The 17,770-nt window shown below is 43.7% G+C and overlaps 1 protein-coding gene and 1 long non-coding RNA gene across 2 annotated transcripts in view; one reads left to right on the forward strand and one right to left on the reverse strand.

The window, feature by feature from the left end:
* The window catches only part of msrab (methionine sulfoxide reductase Ab), a 46,565-nt gene extending 36,916 nt beyond the window's left edge, over positions 1–9,649 (reverse strand). The window contains exons 1-2 of the mRNA XM_014210110.2: positions 9,279–9,649; positions 522–590 (exon numbers count right to left, since the gene is read on the reverse strand). Coding sequence (XP_014065585.1) covers positions 522–590; positions 9,279–9,459 — 250 coding nt within the window. The 5' untranslated portion in view covers positions 9,460–9,649. The remainder of the gene's footprint in view (positions 1–521; positions 591–9,278) is intronic.
* LOC106610667 (uncharacterized) lies at positions 6,635–14,195 on the forward strand. Its single transcript, XR_001329947.1, has 2 exons — positions 6,635–6,750; positions 13,729–14,195. It is a non-coding gene; the product is annotated as an uncharacterized lncRNA (long non-coding RNA).
* The last annotated feature ends 3,575 nt before the right edge of the window (positions 14,196–17,770 follow it).

Below are 17,770 nucleotides of genomic sequence, written 5' to 3' on the forward strand. Positions count from 1 at the left end.
TTTTGCCGCTGCTACTCTCTGTTATTATCTATGCATAGTCACTTTAATAACTCTACCAACATGTACATATTACCTCAATTACCTCGACTAACCGGTGTCCCCGCACATTGACTCTGTACTGGTACCCCCTGCATATAGCCTCGCTATTGTTATTTTACTGCTGCTCTTTAATTATTTATTACTTTTATTTCTTATTTTTGGGGGTATTTTCCTTAACTGCATTGTTGGTTAAGGGCTTATAAGTAAGCATTTCACTGTAAGGTCTACTACACCTGTTGTATTCGGCGCATGTGACAAATATAATTTGATTTGATTTTGTCACGTTTAGGATTTGGGGAGGGTAAGCTGATCCTAGATGATCAAAAACACATACTCTATCAATACTACTGTGTTCCTCCATATAACACTACTACTGCTACTATTGTTCATAAGACTGCAATATGACCACAGCTGACGAGAACCAATGAAAAGTGAAAGCGGTCATCAGTGGTAGCGGTCATTTGAAAGAGATTGAGGCTTACCAAACATGATGGTCTCCATGCCCTCTGGAAACGGCTCCACTGTGGGGTTGCCATTGACAGCATGCTTCTCTATGGGGGGGAGGGGAGGGGGATAGAGAGAGAAAAAGAGAGAGAAAGAGAGAGGAGAAAAAGAAATGACAGTCAGTATCATTGTGTATAAAACGCTTTGTGCAATTCAAATGAAAATGATGACGACCGACGATGACGGATTAATATGAGACAATCAACATCAGATCCCTGACCAATGAGTGGCGACATCAACATGCCATTGTGAGAGTATGTATGTGTCCAATCTGTGCCATGCTGCTTAACAGTAGTGCATGGAGGTCAGGAGGACAAAGGTCACCACAGCGAAGCAGGGTAAAGTGGCACTAGTCAGGCGATGTCCCAGTAAAATCTCCCCCCACTCTCCCCTCTCCTCCTCCCCCACTCTCCTCCCCCTCTCCTCTCCTCTCCTCTCCTCTCCCCAGGTAAACTAAAACGGTGGCATGCTGCATGGGTCGGATTAACGACCGCTTTGGCAAGCCGGCCTGTTCTTGCTAAGCGGGATCAGAGCCGGGTGGCTCTAGAGTTGGAAGACACATAGAAGATTAAATGGTTCTGACCCCCATTTCTAACCCCACCCTAGGGCTGGGCGGTATACCGTTTTTTTGCGATATACCGGTATTGATGCACGGACCGGTTTGGGATTTTACTTTACCTTCTATAGCGGTATTTGAATGTTTGGTTTGTTAAATGTGATACGCAGTGTGTAACGTCCATTTTTATCGTTTACTTTTCTACTTGAGTCATCTCTCTCCACTCTCTCTTTCCATGCCGCTTTCCACACAGACCAAGCCACGCCCCCTGTCACTCAAGGAGCGCATTTGATGTTCCTAGACCACGAGACACTTGCGTTCAGTCTGCATGGTCAATGCAGCACATGCAACACTGTTGATGACAACGATGCATTTGTCACTTTGCTTCTTAATATAAATCTACTAGCAGCATTCTATAATACCACTATTAGCCTGTGTTTCTTACATCTGCAAACAGCAAGTTTGTCTTTTCTTAGCAAGTTGTTCCTAAATCTTGGTGGATGCTAATCGCTAGCTGGCTAATAAATGTACTGAGTAAGAGCAAGCGTAATTAGCTATACAGCCTGATAATACCAGTGATTGTGTAGACCTAAATCAGCATGTTGTTTGGGCAACAGTGTCTTCTAAATTAAAGAGGTAAACGCAAAGTAAGAATATGTTAGCTACATGAAGTAGCTAAGAGAAAACATTCAATGCAGCCAAAGATTATAGGGTCTCCTAGGAAACACCTATCAACACATTAGTTTCTACCCTGTCACAATAACTCCTCCCTGGCATTTTCATTTATTTTCATGCCAAAAAACACTGTATTAAACGTGCCCACTATTATATTCTAACTATATAATTAGACTATACATTATATTCCCATGAATCCAACAGTTAACCCAAGTGTTTTGCTCTAAATCGCAAGTCAAATTGCAACATTTGGTTAAAAATAAGGCCCCGATTACTTGCCCATATCATGCAGCCCTACGTGGCAGTGTGGAAATGATCTCAAATGCAAATGAAAATGCTGACTTTTTGGGGGTTGAAGTTGAATTGAACAGTATAAAACAAACAGAATGGAGAAAGACCCATTGAAATCACTTCGAATGTATGTGTTGACACCCTAGGGTCATGAACTACTCATAAAACAAATATAGAACTTTTATTATTAAAAAACATAAAATACCGTCAAATACCGTCATAATGTCTTTTTTTTTTTTTTTTTTTAATACCGTGAGATAATATTTTGTCCATATGGCCCAGCCCTACCCCACCCTCCCCTACTTCAAACCAACCAGCAGCGATTTCTGTGAAGGGGGTCAAAAGGTGGACGATGCACTCTCTTTGTATGACCCTGGTGGCATGGTGGAAATGGCTGTCGTGCCAAACTGTGCCCCTTGTTATACAGTATTGAATAGAACCTGAAAAACAAAATTATATGCTACATATACGAAGTGGTTGCGGGGGCGGTGCATCGATGCCAACTGTGCCGATATGGATGGAATAAACGGAATGGAAATAAAGCGCGAAAACTGAAAGAATAACCAGCACGCAGATTAATGCTAACACGACTGAGGTGACTTAGTCTGTAAATCTCTAACCGAGCCAGGCTGGTTTACACTGCTTCACAGGCTCATTTTAGTTTGTGGATAAACGGCTGTGAATGCGTGTGCACAAATGCAAGCACACACACACACACCAGAGTGTAATGGGGGGCGTTTGCTTTTGGTCCGTGTTATATCTGGGTGAATTTCAGATCATGTTTGACATCAACCTGAATAGTAAAAATCTCCAATTGCCAGGTGCCACCCGGTTGTGTGCGGGTGGCACCTGGCACCCACAGATCTTCCCTGTGGCTCAGTTGGTTGAGCATGGTGTTTGCAACGCCAGGGTTGTGGGTTCGATTCCCACGGGGGGCCAGTACAAAAAAAAATCAAAAATGCATGAAATGAAATGTATGCATTCACTACTGTAAGTCGCTCTGGATAAGAGCGTCTGCTAAATGACAAAATGTTTTTTTTTTAAAGTAAAAAAATGTGGTTGTTTTAATATGCTCAATGTTATCTCCACAGTAGACTACTGTCAATCAGGGAAATATCATATAATAGAAATGATGGACGGAATTGTGATACTAAAGCCCAACACAATGGATAGCTTGGGTTGTAATTTTAGACTTCTGATGAAATGACTAGTGACCTAAAGGCATACAGTGCCTTCGGAAAGTATTCAGACCCCCTGACATTTTCCACATTTTGTTACGTTACAGCCTTACTCCCTCATCAAGCTACACACAATACCCCATAATGACAAAGCAAAAAACAGGTCTTCAGAATTTTTTGCTAATTTATACAAATAAAAAAAACAGATATCACATTTACATAAGTATTCAGACCGTTTACTCAGTACTTTGTTGAAGCACTTTTGGCAGCGATTACAGCATCAAGTCTTCTTGGGTATGACGCTACAAGCTTGGGACACCTGTTTCTCCCATTCTTCTCTGCAGATTCTCTCAAGCTCTGTCAGGTTGGATGGGGAGCGTTGCTACACAGCTATTAACAGGTCTCTCCAGAGATGTTCGATCGGGTTCAAGTCCGGGCTCTGGCTGGGCCACTCAAGAACATTTAGAGACTTTTCCTGAAGCCACTCCTGCGTTGTCTTGACTGTGTGCTTAGGGTCGTTGTCCTGTTGGAAGGTGAATCTTTGCCCCAGTCTGAGGTCCTGAGTGCTCTGGAGCAGGTTTTCATCAAGGATCTCTCTGTACTTTGCTCCGTTCATCTTTGCCTCGAGCCTGACTAGTCTTCCAGTCCCTGCTGCTGAAAAACATCCCCACAGCATGACTCTGCCACCACCATGCTTCACCGTAGGGATGGTGCCAGGTTTCCTCCAGACGTGACGTTTGGCATTCTGGCCAAAGAGTTCAATCTTGGTTTCATCAGACCAGAGAATCTTGTTTCTCATGGTCTGCGAGTCCTTTAGGTGCCTTTTGACAAACTCCAAGCGGGCTGTCATGTGCCTTTTAATGAGGAGTGGCTTCTGTCTGGCCACTCTACCATGATTGGTGGAGTGCTGTTGAGATGGTTGTCCTTCTGGAAAGTTTCCCATCTCCACAGAGGAACTCTAGAGCGCTGTCAGAGTGACCATCGGGTTCTTGGTCACCTCCCTGACCAAGGCCCTTCTCCCCCGATTGCTCAGTTTGGCCGGGCAGCCAGCTCTAGGAAGAGACTTGATGTTTCCAAACGTCTTCCATTTAAGAATGGAGGCCACTGTGTTCTTGAGTGCCTTCGGTGCTGCAGACATTTCTAGGTACCCTTCGCCAGATATGTGCCTCGACACAATCCTGTCTCGGAGCTCTACAGACAATTCCTTTCACCTCATGGCTTGGTTTTTGCACTGACATACACTGTCAACTGTGGGACCTTATATAGACAGGTGTGTGCCTTTCCAAATCATATCCAATCAATTCAATTCACCACAGGTGGACTCCAATCAAAAAACCTGTTTTTCACTTGTTCATTATGGAGTATTGTGTGTAGATTGCTGAGTATTATGTTTTATTTAATGAATTTTAGAATAAAATCAAGGGGTGTGAATACTTTCCGAAGGCACTGTGTGTAATAGGGTCCATACAAATAGATGTTATATAGCATTTCAGCTTGAGATCCAGTAAATTCCCACAATATGAAATGTATTGACTTGTGTGTAGAAGAAAGTAGATAAATACGATAGCTTGGCCAACACGGAGTTCGTTAGAAAATAGAAAAGCCGACATTGCGACAAATCAATGTAGCCCTGAACCCCAGAGTAGCCTCACTCTACCCACCCCTGAACAGCCATCTTGAATGACGGTGCGCCAGTGGAAAGTCTCTAAGATCATGCGTCTGCAAACACTTTTTCCTGACGAAAAACCTTGATCAGGAAAAACTCCTGATCCTAATGTTGGGATAGATCGCTTCAAGCAGACACTCGTCTTACTGCGCTCCCCCGTGTCAGGTCACATCTTTGAGCCAGTAGGTAGACTGGCCCTGCCACCCTATTCATGGACACACTCATACCCCTACCACCCACCACCCTCTCACAAAAAGACAGGATCAGGCAAACAGCAGTATCGCAGTATTGCAAGAAGTCAATGAGTGGAGAAATAAGTGGAGAGAGGACAGGAAAGCAATAGAGTGGGAGGAGTAGGAGAAGAATGAGGAGGAGTGTACGATGCCAAATGCTAAAAAAGAGAAAAGAAAATCGCCAGGGAGAAGCAACAGATGACCGTGGCAGAGGGATGGACGGCGAGATTCTTTTGGCTTCCGAAAACCGCCATGCCTTTGGGCAGCAGATGAACGCAATGGCACGGGCGCCAGGTCCAAAAAGTGAACGGGGGTCGAAAAAACAAACAAACAAGGATTTTTTTTTTAATATGTAAAAACAGAGAAGGCCAAGAACACGCTGACATGTAGCGGTCGTCGACAGAATCTCGCTCAGCGCCAAAATCGCTCTCCCTCTATTCTCTCGTCTCTGTGTTCCTGCCATTCTCCTGCCTTCTCTCTCTTCACACCCCCTCCTCTCCTCCCACCATGTTCCTATCATCAGTCTCTCTCTCCCTTAACAACACACACACACACACACACACACACACACACACACACACACACACACACACATACACACATACACATATACACATACACGAAAGCTACATCTCCTTGGAGCACACACACCAACCTCTGCTGTGGGTATTTCTCCCATGGAGCCCTGGCAGAGGTCCAGATGGTTCCAGGATGGCTCTTTTCACTGAGCCCAGTCCCCCCCGCCAATGCCAGCGGGTGCCTTTGCCAACAACACCCCACCTTACAAATAGCACCGAGGAGGCAAAATAACTGGTTGAATATGCCAGCAATGGAGAGGAGGGAGAGAAAAGGAATAAGGGAGGTGGTGGTGAGCTTACAAAAGGATACAACGTGTGAAAAAATACTTTTGGTGTGACTTGGATAAAATACGGGCGTTTTCTTTGTCCTTTGTTTTTGGAGGAAATTGAAAAGTGCCTACAGTCAAACCGTAAAGCAGTAGTAATCAGAAATCAGACGGCTTTTGTTGGCTTATTTTGGCTTTTAATTGTGGTGGTAGAAATAAAACAACTCCGCAAACCATCGGCTACCACGTTCGGTCAAAACTTGCTTTCGCCAGCCTCTCCACCGGTCATGGTAGGGCTAACTTCGCTCTTTTGCGACCAAATAATGTGCCCAGTTCCGTCACCGAACTGGCGTTTTCCTTTGTTAGCCTTTTGTGCCACTGTAACATTCCTGCATTTTTCGTCCACGGAAACAGATTCCTGCCGCACACGTAAATATGAGAGAATCCAGGTTTCCGGGAATCGAGGATTCCATGCCAATGCTGTGATGAAGAGGTTGCATTCCAGACTTTTAACTTCTCCCAAGTCTCTCTCTCTCTCTCTCTCTCTCTCTCTCTCTCTCTCTCTCTCTCTCTCTCTCTCTCTCTCTCTCTCTCTCTCTCTCTCTCTCTCTCTCTCTCTCTCTCTCTCTCTCTCTCTCTCTCAGACAGTCCGGCACGAGGCGAAGGTTGGTGCTTTCTACTGGTGCCAACTACGCTCTGCTCCACCGCAAAGCATCATGGGATGATAAGTCGGGATGAGGCGAAGCGGGGCGTTGTGGGGAGAGGTAGGTGGGATGGAGCAATATGGTGGTGGTGATGGTGGTCTGTAGTTTTATAACTATTGGAAAGAAGAGGAGGTGAGTGAGCCTTGAGCTCTTCTGAGTGAGAAAAAAAATACATGACAAACGAAATGGCTTTTCATTTGGAGTGTTGTGGCTGAAAGTTCAAAACTAAACTTACTATACTATGTTTTTCTGTGAGTAAGAATAGTCATTGGTATATCTACACAGTCAGCGTATTTGAAATAGTTCCAAAAAGCTATTTGCAACGGGCCACTAGTAGTGAAGCATTAAAAGCGACGACTTTCGCGAGTTCAGCCAAAGCGAGACAGCATTAAGTGGGAAAACTAGGGGTTGTGGGCAAGTTTGTGCTAACGTTTATTCAGTGAGGGAGAAGGGGAGACCACAGGCCGTCAGAACATTCATCCCCCATGCTTCCCATACAACGTGTATCCTAGCAACCATTTCTGGTTGCTATGGAGAGGACTCCCGCCCCATCACCCAATTGATCTTGACTGCTACAGTCAGCAAGATGGAGCTGCTACAGTATGGAATCTGAGGAATTGATCACTTCAGGAGGTACAGGGAAAGATGGCAGCATGCTACAGAATACTGAAGAAAATACAAATACACTAGGCTACAGGGAAAACCAAAGAGCAAACCGTGTTAAGGTAGCCTCTATTCCAAAACAAAAGCATGCGGATTCTTTCTCAGTTATGACTCCTTCTCTACAGTAGGCTATATCCTGACTGTCAGAGGCTACTACTATGATGCCATATGAAACCAAATACAAGCCAACCAGTCATTCCCTCTGCTGTCTGTCATCTGAAGCTAAGCAGGCTTGGGCCTGGTCAGAACCTGGATGGGAGACCATCTGGGCTACTGAGAAGAGACTGGGTCATATCATGACATTACAAGTTCCTTTCAGAGAACGAAAGTTAGGTAAGTGTGGGCTCCCGAATGGCGCAGCGGTCTAAGGCACTGCATCTCAGTGCTAGAGGTGTCACTACAGACCCTGGTTCAATTCCAGGCTGTATCACAACCGCCCGTGATTGGGAGTCCCAAAGGGCGGCGCACAATTGGCCCAGTGTCGTCCGGGTTAGGATTTGGCCGGGGTAGGCTGTTGTTGTAAATAAGAATTTGTTCTGAACTGACTTGCCTAGTTAAATAAAAAGTGTGGCAACGCACAGTGTGTAGACATTCACACCACTATAGCCTGTGTGCACTTCCTTCCATGAAGGCCTGAGGTTAAAGTCTGACTTAGGATAGTATTGCCACCCTGTCTGTCTATCCTAAAGCTAGGTGTTTCTGGTTAGTGCCTACAGGCAACAAGACCACGATTAGGATATATGCTGAGGATTGAACCATCAACCATGGATAAGTCTTGTGCAGTACATGCGAAGCATCTCCTCTACTGCTGAGCTACAAGCCTGAGCTTATATTCACGAAGGTTCTCAGAGTAGAAGTGCTGATCTAGGATCATTTTTCCCTTTTAAATCCTAATGAATATGATTACATGGACATGGGGACCTGATCATCGTTCCTAATCTGAGATGCTTAGTGAAAACGGGCCCTTACACGTTTAGGACCAAGTTGGCCAGGAACAGGGTGTCCTTCTCGCAGTCCCCCTCCCCAACCCCCCCACGGTGACTAGGGGAGGACAGATTTCCGCCATGCGGTGTCTCCGAGCTGCTCCGACAGACGGCCCGGGAATTTACGACAGGGTGGAGCTTCTCATGCGCATAATGCACAGATGGGCCCCTGGACACTGCAGTGGGCTGCAGAGCTCCCCAGAATGCTTTGGGTGTGGTGCTCAAGGCCATGCACTAAGCAGCTAGTTGGCCGGGATGGAGAGGCGTGGGGGAGGGTTGACCGGACCTCAAAATCATCCTCTTTGCAAACTCAGGATGGATGATGCATTGCATAATCAATGCCAACAATCTGATATGTCATGTGTGCAAACTTATGTGGTTGGAATCTTGAAATTGGTGATTATGCTTATTACAAAAACAAGTTACATAGACATTTATAGACACCATCCAAGCACATACTCTCATAAGCATTAAACTCACTCAAATTATCTCAAATGAATAGCCCCTAAAGAATTACACCCCAGTGGACGGGAACGTTTGCAAAGGCTACTTTGTCAAATAAATATTTAGTCCATTATGACACAGAGACCAAATCAAACAACACTTTCAATGATCTGGGGGCAAATTATGTGCATGATAAAGTGATACAGTAAATATTTTGGGATAACTTTGAATATAACTGATGACCATAAGGCGTAGCCTAATACGTCACAAAACTAGGCTCAGGACCACCCCTCATTGGTCGTTAAACCCATATGCCTATAGTTGAACCAGAGAGGTGAATAACCATATATTAACTTAGAAACGTCATATGACAATCATGGAAAAAAAACGTTAAACCCCTGTGTGCATCGTCATCTGACTTTGCTGTGCCCGGAGGACTTGTAAACAAACATCTTGTGTGGCACGATGTAGTTTTACGAGAGACGTGTTTTCATTTACCTGCCACGACCATTTTTTCCTCCCTTCCTTTCAGAGCGCGGTCTTTGGTGGGCATGGCTGTTGTGTCTGCCATGTCTGCGACAGCGAGTGACACAATAAAAAGAAGGCGCCAAGCGAGAAGCAGTTGTGCTTTAGCGAATAACAGTAAACATAGTTTCTTCTGTACTTTGACAGTCTCCATGGCGCTGCGTCGCGCCGCTGTTGCGTTGGGATATGGGAGGAGTAAAACGACAGCGAATGTCCATCAACATGAATATTCAACGTGCGTGCGGGACGTCGTGCACTGAATAATAAATAGGCAGGGGTTAATATGACTTTGGCACAAAAGCCTACAGTGCAGTGTGTGCGTGAAATAAATTAAATTTAAATAAATATCCACATTAACAACGCCGTTCAGCATGCAAATGAGCTTTTCACCATCCTCCATCGCTCATTCTGGGGGTTAGTTCAGGGCGGTGCATCTGTTTAAATGCAGCAGAGGGCAAAGGCAGCCTCTATTTTTTCTCTTTGGTAATTTCCAATCAAGTAATTCATGTGTTTTAAACAGTGGTATAAAACGTGGAAGAAAACGCAAGGTAATTCAATTAAAATAAAGTTTAGGTCTATTATTGCTCCGCAGACCCAACATTTTCCAGATTTGAATGCTCAACCATTTTCCTTTTGTTTCAAACATTTCATTCACTAGTCTGTGAATCCTCCTATATTTACCTAAGAATCGTCGCAGAAATGTTTGTGCCATTTTGTTTAGGAGATTGGTGAAATAATCTGCCATATTTGAGTATAATAACCATGCATTTTCTTCCACTGTTATAGTTTAGGTTTATTATTGCTCCAGTGCCGGTACCTGTGTTTAGTGTAAAGTGAATTGGATCGCTGGCAAAAATAAATCCTTTTGTAACAGACTTGTTGTAACATGATCTCCATTTTGTGGATGAGGATATGGCCACTTTGATGTTTCTACTAGGCACAGGAAGTTTAATTGAAGTTTGTGGCCAGTGGGTTTCTCTCAAAAACAAGGGGATAATGGGTAAGGGAAGGATGTGTGGTCCCTCCCTGCTCACCAAAACGGAGGAGGAAAAGACCACCATCAGACCCATTTTGATGGTGGTAAGCAGTCTTAGCCACCCTTTTTTGGTTTAGAAACCAAGAGCTCCGAAACTGTAGTATGCTTTTTGAGATTGGACACTTTGTCAATTTTTTTATTTTTATTTCACCTTTATTTAACCAGGTAGGCTAGTTGAAAACAAGTTCTCATTTGCAACTGCGACCTGGCCAAGATAAAGCGTAGCAATTCGACACATACAACAACACAGAGTTACACATGGAATAAACAAAACATACAGTCAATAATACAGTAGAACAAAAGAAAACAAAAAGTCTATATACAGTGAGTGCAAATGAGGTAAGTTAAGGCAATACATAGGCCATGGTGGCGAAGTAATTACAATATAGCAATTAAACACTGGAATGGTAGATGTGCAGAAGATGAATGTGCAAGTAGAGATTCTGGGGTGCAAAGGAGCAAGATAAATAAATAAATACAGTATGGGGATGAGGTAGGTAGATAGATGGGCTGTTTACAGATGGGCTATGTACAGGTGCAGTGATCTGTGAGCTGCTCTGGCAGCTGGTGCTTAAAGCTAGTGAGGTAGATATGGGTCTCCAGCTTCAGAGATTTTTGCAGTTCGTTCCAGTCATTGGCAGCAGAGAACTGGAAGGAAAGGCGGCCAAAGGAGGAATTGGTTCTGGGTGTGACCAGTGAGATATACCTGCTGGAGTGTATGCTACGAGTGGGTGCTGCTATGGTGACCAGTGAGCTGGGATAAGGCAGGGCTTTACCAAGCAGAGACTTGTAGATAACCTGTAGCCAGTGGGTTTGGTGACGAGTATGAAGCTAGGGCCAACCAACGAGAGCGTACAGGTCGCAATTGTGGGTAGTGTATGGGGCTTTGGTGACAAAACGGATGGCACTGTGATAGACTGCATCCAGTTTGTTGAGTAGAGTGTTGGAGGCTATTTTATAGATGACATCACCGAAGTCGAGGATCGGTAGGATGGTCAGTTTTACGAGGGAGTGTTTGGCAGCATGAGTGAAGGATGCTTTGTTGCGATATAGGAAGCCGATTCTAGATTTAATTTTGGATTGGAGATGCTTAATGTGAGTCTGGAAGGAGAGTTTACAGTCTAACCAGACACCCAGGTATTTGTAGTTGTCCACGTATTCTAAGTCAGAGCCATCCAGAGTAGTGATGCTAGACGGGCGAGAAGGTGTGGGCAGTGATCGATTGAATAGCATGCATTTAGTTTTACCTGCATTTAAGAGCAGTTGGAGGCCACGGAAGGAGAGTTGAATGGCATTGAAGCTCGTCTGGAGGTTAGTTAACATAGTGTCCAAAGAGGGGCCAGAAGTATACAGAATGGTGTCGTCTGCGTAGAGGTGGATCAGAGAATCACCAGCAGCATGAGCAACATCATTGATGTATACAGAGAAGAGAGTCGGCTCGAGAATTGAACCCTGTGGCACACCCATAGAGACTGCCAGAGGTCCGGACAACAGGCCCTCCGATTTGACACACTGAATTCTGTCAGAGAAGTAGTTGGTAAACCAGGCGAGGCAATCATTTGAGAAACCAAGGCTGTCGAGTCTGCCAATAAGAGGGCTATTGAGCGTGAAAAACCCAGCAGTGCTGCAGTTTGTGACACACTTTAACCGGTGAGCCTGGCACCTACTACCATATCCTGTCCAAAGGCACTTAAATATTTTGTCTTACCCCTTCAACCTCTGAATGGCACACATATACAATCAATGTCTCAATTGTCTCAAGGCTTAAACATCCTACTTTAACCTGTCTCCTCCCCTTCATCGACACTGATTTAAATGGATTTAACAAGTGACATCAATAAGGGATCATAACTTTCACCTGGATTCACCTGGCCTGTATGTCATTGAAAAAGCCAGTGTTCCTAATGTTTTGTACACTCAGTGTACATACCGTACCAGTCAAATGTTTGGACACACCTACTCATTCAAGGTTTTATTTTTATTTTTACTATTTCCTACATTGTAGAATAATAGTGAAGACATCAAAACTATGAAATAACACATATGGAATCATGTAGTAACCAAAAAAATGTGTTAAACAAATCAAAATATATTTTAGATTTTAGATTCTTCAAAGTAGCCATCCTCTGCCTTGATGACATCTTTGCACACTCTTGGCATTCTCTCAACCAGCTTCACCTGGAATGCTTTTCCAAAAGTATTGAAGGACTTCCCACATATGCTGAGCACTTGTTTTGCCTTCACTTTGCGGTCCAATTCATCCCAAACCAACTCAATTGGGTTAAGGTCAGGTGATTGTGGAGGCCAGGTCGTCTGATGCAGCACTCCATCACTCTCCTTCTTGGTCAAATAGCCCTTACACAGCCTGGAGGTGTGTTGGGTCATTGTCCTGTTGAAAAACAAATGATAGTCCCACTAAGTGCAAACCAGATGGGATGGCGTATCGCTGCAGAATGCTGTGGGAGCCATGCTGGTTAAGTGTGCCTTGAATTCTAAATAAATCACTGACAGTGTCACCAGCAAAGTACCCCCACACCATCACACCTCCTCCTCCATGCTTCACGGTGGGAACCACACATGCGGAGATCATCCATTCACCTACTCTGTGTCTCACAAAGACACAGCGGTTGGAACCAAAAATCTCAAATTTGGACTCAAGGACATGACAACCAGTTTCATCATAGTGCTTGATGGTTTTTGCGACTGCACTTGAAGAAACTTTTAAAGTTCTTGACATTTTCAACATTGACTGACCTTCATGTCTTGAAGTAATGATGGACTGTCGTTTCTCTTTGCTTATTTGAGCTGTTCTTGCCATAATATAGACTTGGTCTTTTACCAAATAGGGCTATCTTCTGTATACCAACTCTACCTTGTCATAACACAACTGATTGGCGGAAAGAAATTCCACAAATGAACTTTTAACAAGGCACACCTGTTAATTGAAATGCATTCCAGGTGACTACCTCATGAAGCTGGTTGAGAGAATGCCAAGAGTGTGAAAAGCTGTCATCAAGGCAAAGAGTGGCTACTTTGAAGAATCTCAAATATAAAATAAATGTGGATTATTTTAACACTTTTGAGTAGGTGTGTCCAAACTTTTGGCTGGTACTGTATGTAGCCTACTTATGTAAGCGAATCATATCACATATGATTTACATATATCAAACTGCTCATGGAAGAACAGAACGTGTAGCAAGGCTATCCCTCATGTCCTCCACAAATATCATCACCACTCTCCATAACTGCCGCAATCCCTCTCTCCCCCCTCTCTCTTTTTGTCTGTCAGGGTGGATATGAAACAAATAGGTAGGCTATGTAATCCACAAATAACATCACATCACCCCCTCCCTAACTCTCTCTCTTTCTCTCTGTCTGCGATGGTAGATATTGAAGCTCAATCACCTGCGGAGGAGCTGAGGGGATCTGAGGGCTGCTCGGGGGACTTTGCGATGCAAATGCGAGGTAATTACCTAAAGCCAGGAGAGTGAGTGGAAGGCAGCCCAGGCTAAAATAGAGCAAGAAGGAAAAGCGACGGTGAGAGACGCGAAAGATTCACAAGCCTGTTGATGCTGACTGATTGGAGCACTCGGAATGAAGGGCAAAAATAGAGGGGTGTGGTGTAGGAAAGGGATTCACAGAAGATAGCTGTGCCCTTGTGTTTTAAGCCCATTCTTGTGTCTGTGCGTGTCCTCTTTTTCTTCTGCAAAAAATATTCATGTGTTCCATGATTTTCCTGACGCCAGAGAGATTTGGTTAGTTGTCGTTGTGTGATTAGCTTCATGTATGTCATGGTTGCCATGTTTAAGTGTAATAGGCTGTATATGGGGAATAAAAGCCTTTGACTATGTGGCCATGTGCGGTTTGTATTCTATCACAAGAGGAAATGCTAGCTTGCAGTACATTGGATTGTTCCTCTGATCTGATCACGCTCACAACATCTGGATGGATGGAGAGTAAGGTGATGTTTACAGTGGATGCAAACTATTGACCTGTTTAATGATGCAGTATGGGTAACTGTGTGTGTGTGTGTGTGTGTGTGTGTGTGTGTGTGTGTGTGTGTGTGTGTGTGTGTGTGTGTGTGTGTGTGTGTTGTCAGTGGTAACTTCCTTTAGAGTCACCAGGCGCTCATTTATCAACCGTGCGTGCATTTCATGCAAAATGTTGGCGTATGTATAGATTCTAGGATTTGTGTGTGCCACAAATTATTGGGATTTTTCAAACTGTTGTATGCAACATGTAAGGGATAATCAACGAGGGGCTATGCATTCTATTGAAAATAATGAATGACAAAGAGTGGAACTGACCTTCCACGGAGTTGCATTATTTTCCAGAGAACACATACAGTATAGCCCCAAGTTGATTATCCTTTTTATACCATGGCTATAATTTAACACATTTGCCGCTACAAATGTGTTCATTTGCGGGTAGAAATGTGTTCAACATCCACTGAAGTAGCTAGCAAGTTTACTAGAGTAGTTACCGTGGTAACCAAACAAACAGACTCACTAGTTTAGCTAACCAAACTATCATTCCTAGCTTGCCATTATGAAAATCTAATTCAACAATGCCAATAATGCTTTTTTGCTTTCAAAAGCAGCACAAACATAGAACGTGTAAGAATGAACTATAGATTCAATTCTACCGTGCAAATATACCATGCGTTATAGGGAAATAATGCACGCTCTAGAATGCCCTGCAAGCCAATAAGAAACAAGTATTCAACAATGCCATGGTAAATCCAAACCATATTATATTTATGTGCTCATAAACGAGCACTAAAACCCTGCCTGGAAAACGCCCCCCGTTCACCTAACAAAAACACCTTAATTTGCTGTATGATTTAGACATTTTGGAACTGGGCCATGTCTGTTTCTAAAATAAGCAAAGTTGATCACATTTCTGTAGAAGTGTGGGCAGAATGTTTCAATCTTTTTAATGTGACTTTAAAATAAAAAAAATGCATGCCGCCTATAGCGAATGCCAAATACTGGCCGCACATTCTGCGTGATTGATTGTCTATTCAAACTATTTGAAAGTAAGAGCTACAACCCACACTATGCAAAGTAATAATTGTTGTTCAATATTTTGTTTGTCAATAGCTGTTTGTATTTCTATCTCCTGTCTTGGTATAGGCTCTTACCGTAGATGAAATAGGCTATGATGCCACACTCCTCTCTCACAGCAATACTGGAGCCTACCAGTATGCTGTCTAGGCTACTGGTCTATTTACTTTTGAGCATGCATGACTATTGAATGGGTGATGGATAAGTGGTATCCTAATATTTGTTGTGTAACAGGAATAAACCAGTCATGTCAGAAAATATGATTATGATTCAGGCCCATATAATAAAACTCAAAGGAACACATGCTAGTCTGTGATCTCCTTACCAATGGAAAATGCATCTGTTTTATCACTGGGCCTATGTCTTAATGTTTTATTAGCCTACCATTATTATAATTCCCGAGCATCAAACATTTCCATTTCCCTCAAAATAACAATATTTGCTTGCAATATTCAACCACGCATGGTCTGAGATTTGGGTGGAAATACGCACATTTCCTCTGCAAGATCAACATTGATAAATACCGACCTTTAGGGCAATACTGGCGCACGCAAGGTTTAAAGTATTTTTTGGTGCTCATGCACCTTTGATAAATGAGGTCCCATGAGAGCAAAAAATGTTAAAAAAACACGGCAGCTGTTGTGAGTCAGAAGAAGTGGTTATGCAGATCTGGGCTGAGAATCAAAGAGATTACCAAATGGCCTGGAATAAACAAACCCACTGAACTCAATGGCTCATCCATTCTGTTTGATTGCAGTGGGGGTTATATAAGTTGTAAAAAACCTAGCGTCTCATTGAGTCAAAACCAGGTTTGGGGTTATGTGTGTGTACATTGGTGCATGGTTTGGGGCATGTGAATTAGTGTGTTTGGTGTCAGATACTTTGTGAGCATGCTTCCCCATTTGATTATTAGTGAGACTACCTACAGTATGTGTCAGTCTAGGAGTGCATCCCAAATGACATCCCAAATGACTATTTCCTATATAGTGCACAATTCTTAGCTACTATAAAGGGAATAGGGATTGGGCTCCAGGTGTGTCAGAAACAGATAGGCCACTACTGCCATGCTTCAATCTTTGCCTCTTGACTCCACAACTGATTTTAATTAGCATTTGAAAAAAGCAGCAAACTGTTTGGCACTTTGGCGTAATTGTTGCTTTTGCTAGTCTCACACTGCTGAGGGCCTTCATTAAAATTATAACTCACCAATCACACCACCTGGCTCGCTGTTTCTAAAGAGCTCTCCTCTTCCTGGGCAGGTGGGATTGAGGCACGGTTGGCACCAACAAACAAAAGGACTGATTATGTCTGTGCTTAATAATGTCATGTGACTCTCTGACAGAGCGTTTCCTAGGTGCTGCCGTGGTGACATAGACAGGATTGGCAAAACACACAAAGTTGATCCAATCAAAAAGAATGAGTTACCATGACACATGAGAATTTGACCTATTTATTACCTCAGGTGACATACTGACTTTATGTCTTCAAGGCCAGGCTTTTTTCCAGGTCACATTATGAGATCAAACACGGCCTTACGTCATCATGGCTCATTCTACTTGATGACACTGTATCTTCAAATTTCATAGAGGTTTTTAGGCTAGCCACATGAGAGAGAGAGAGAGAGAGAGAGAGAGAGAGAGAGAGAGAGAGAGAGAGAGAGAGAGAGAGAGAGAGAGAGAGAGAGAGAGAGAGAGAGAGAGAGAGAGAGAGAGAGAGAGAGAGAGAGAGAGAGAGAGAGAGAGAGAGAGAGAGAGCGAGAGAGAGAGAGAGAGAGAACTGGAGATAGGCTATTCAACACAAGGACGTACAGTATGTGTGAAATGGATCAGGGGGGTGAAGGCCTTATCTTGTACATTGTTTGATCTGAATGTTTCACAGAGTTCGAGAAACAGGATGTGACCTATGATAGAGTGTGAGAGAAACAGGAAGCTATTTGAATGACAAAATAGGTACAAAGGAGTGAATTCTGGGCTCTGTCCAGCTCATGTGTAGTCTTAACTCTCACTTACAAGAAGTCAGTACATTCAGAAGCAGTCGGTGCAGGAAATGTACAGTAGTGGCACAAGGTCACCTTGTTGGTGTGACACGCGCATGACATCTCGCTGCCTGTTACATCATTGCTTTAAGCCAGGAGAGAGAGAGAGAGAGAGAGAGAGAGAGAGAGAGAGAGAGAGGGAGGGAAAGGGAGGGAGGGAAGTCTATGGCAGATCAAGATCACTATCCCCTACCAAGTAGCCTACAATCCAGCAAGTTTAGCCAACCGCTCATATCAACCGAGTATATGGTAAGGGATTGCAAGCATGCAAGAGTGCTCTGCACTTGTGTACAATGACAATGGGGCATAGCAAGTTACTATGGGCCTG

Source organism: Salmo salar, chromosome ssa09 (assembly GCF_905237065.1).
Source record: "Salmo salar chromosome ssa09, Ssal_v3.1, whole genome shotgun sequence".
In the NCBI taxonomy this organism is placed as follows: domain Eukaryota; kingdom Metazoa; phylum Chordata; class Actinopteri; order Salmoniformes; family Salmonidae; genus Salmo; species Salmo salar.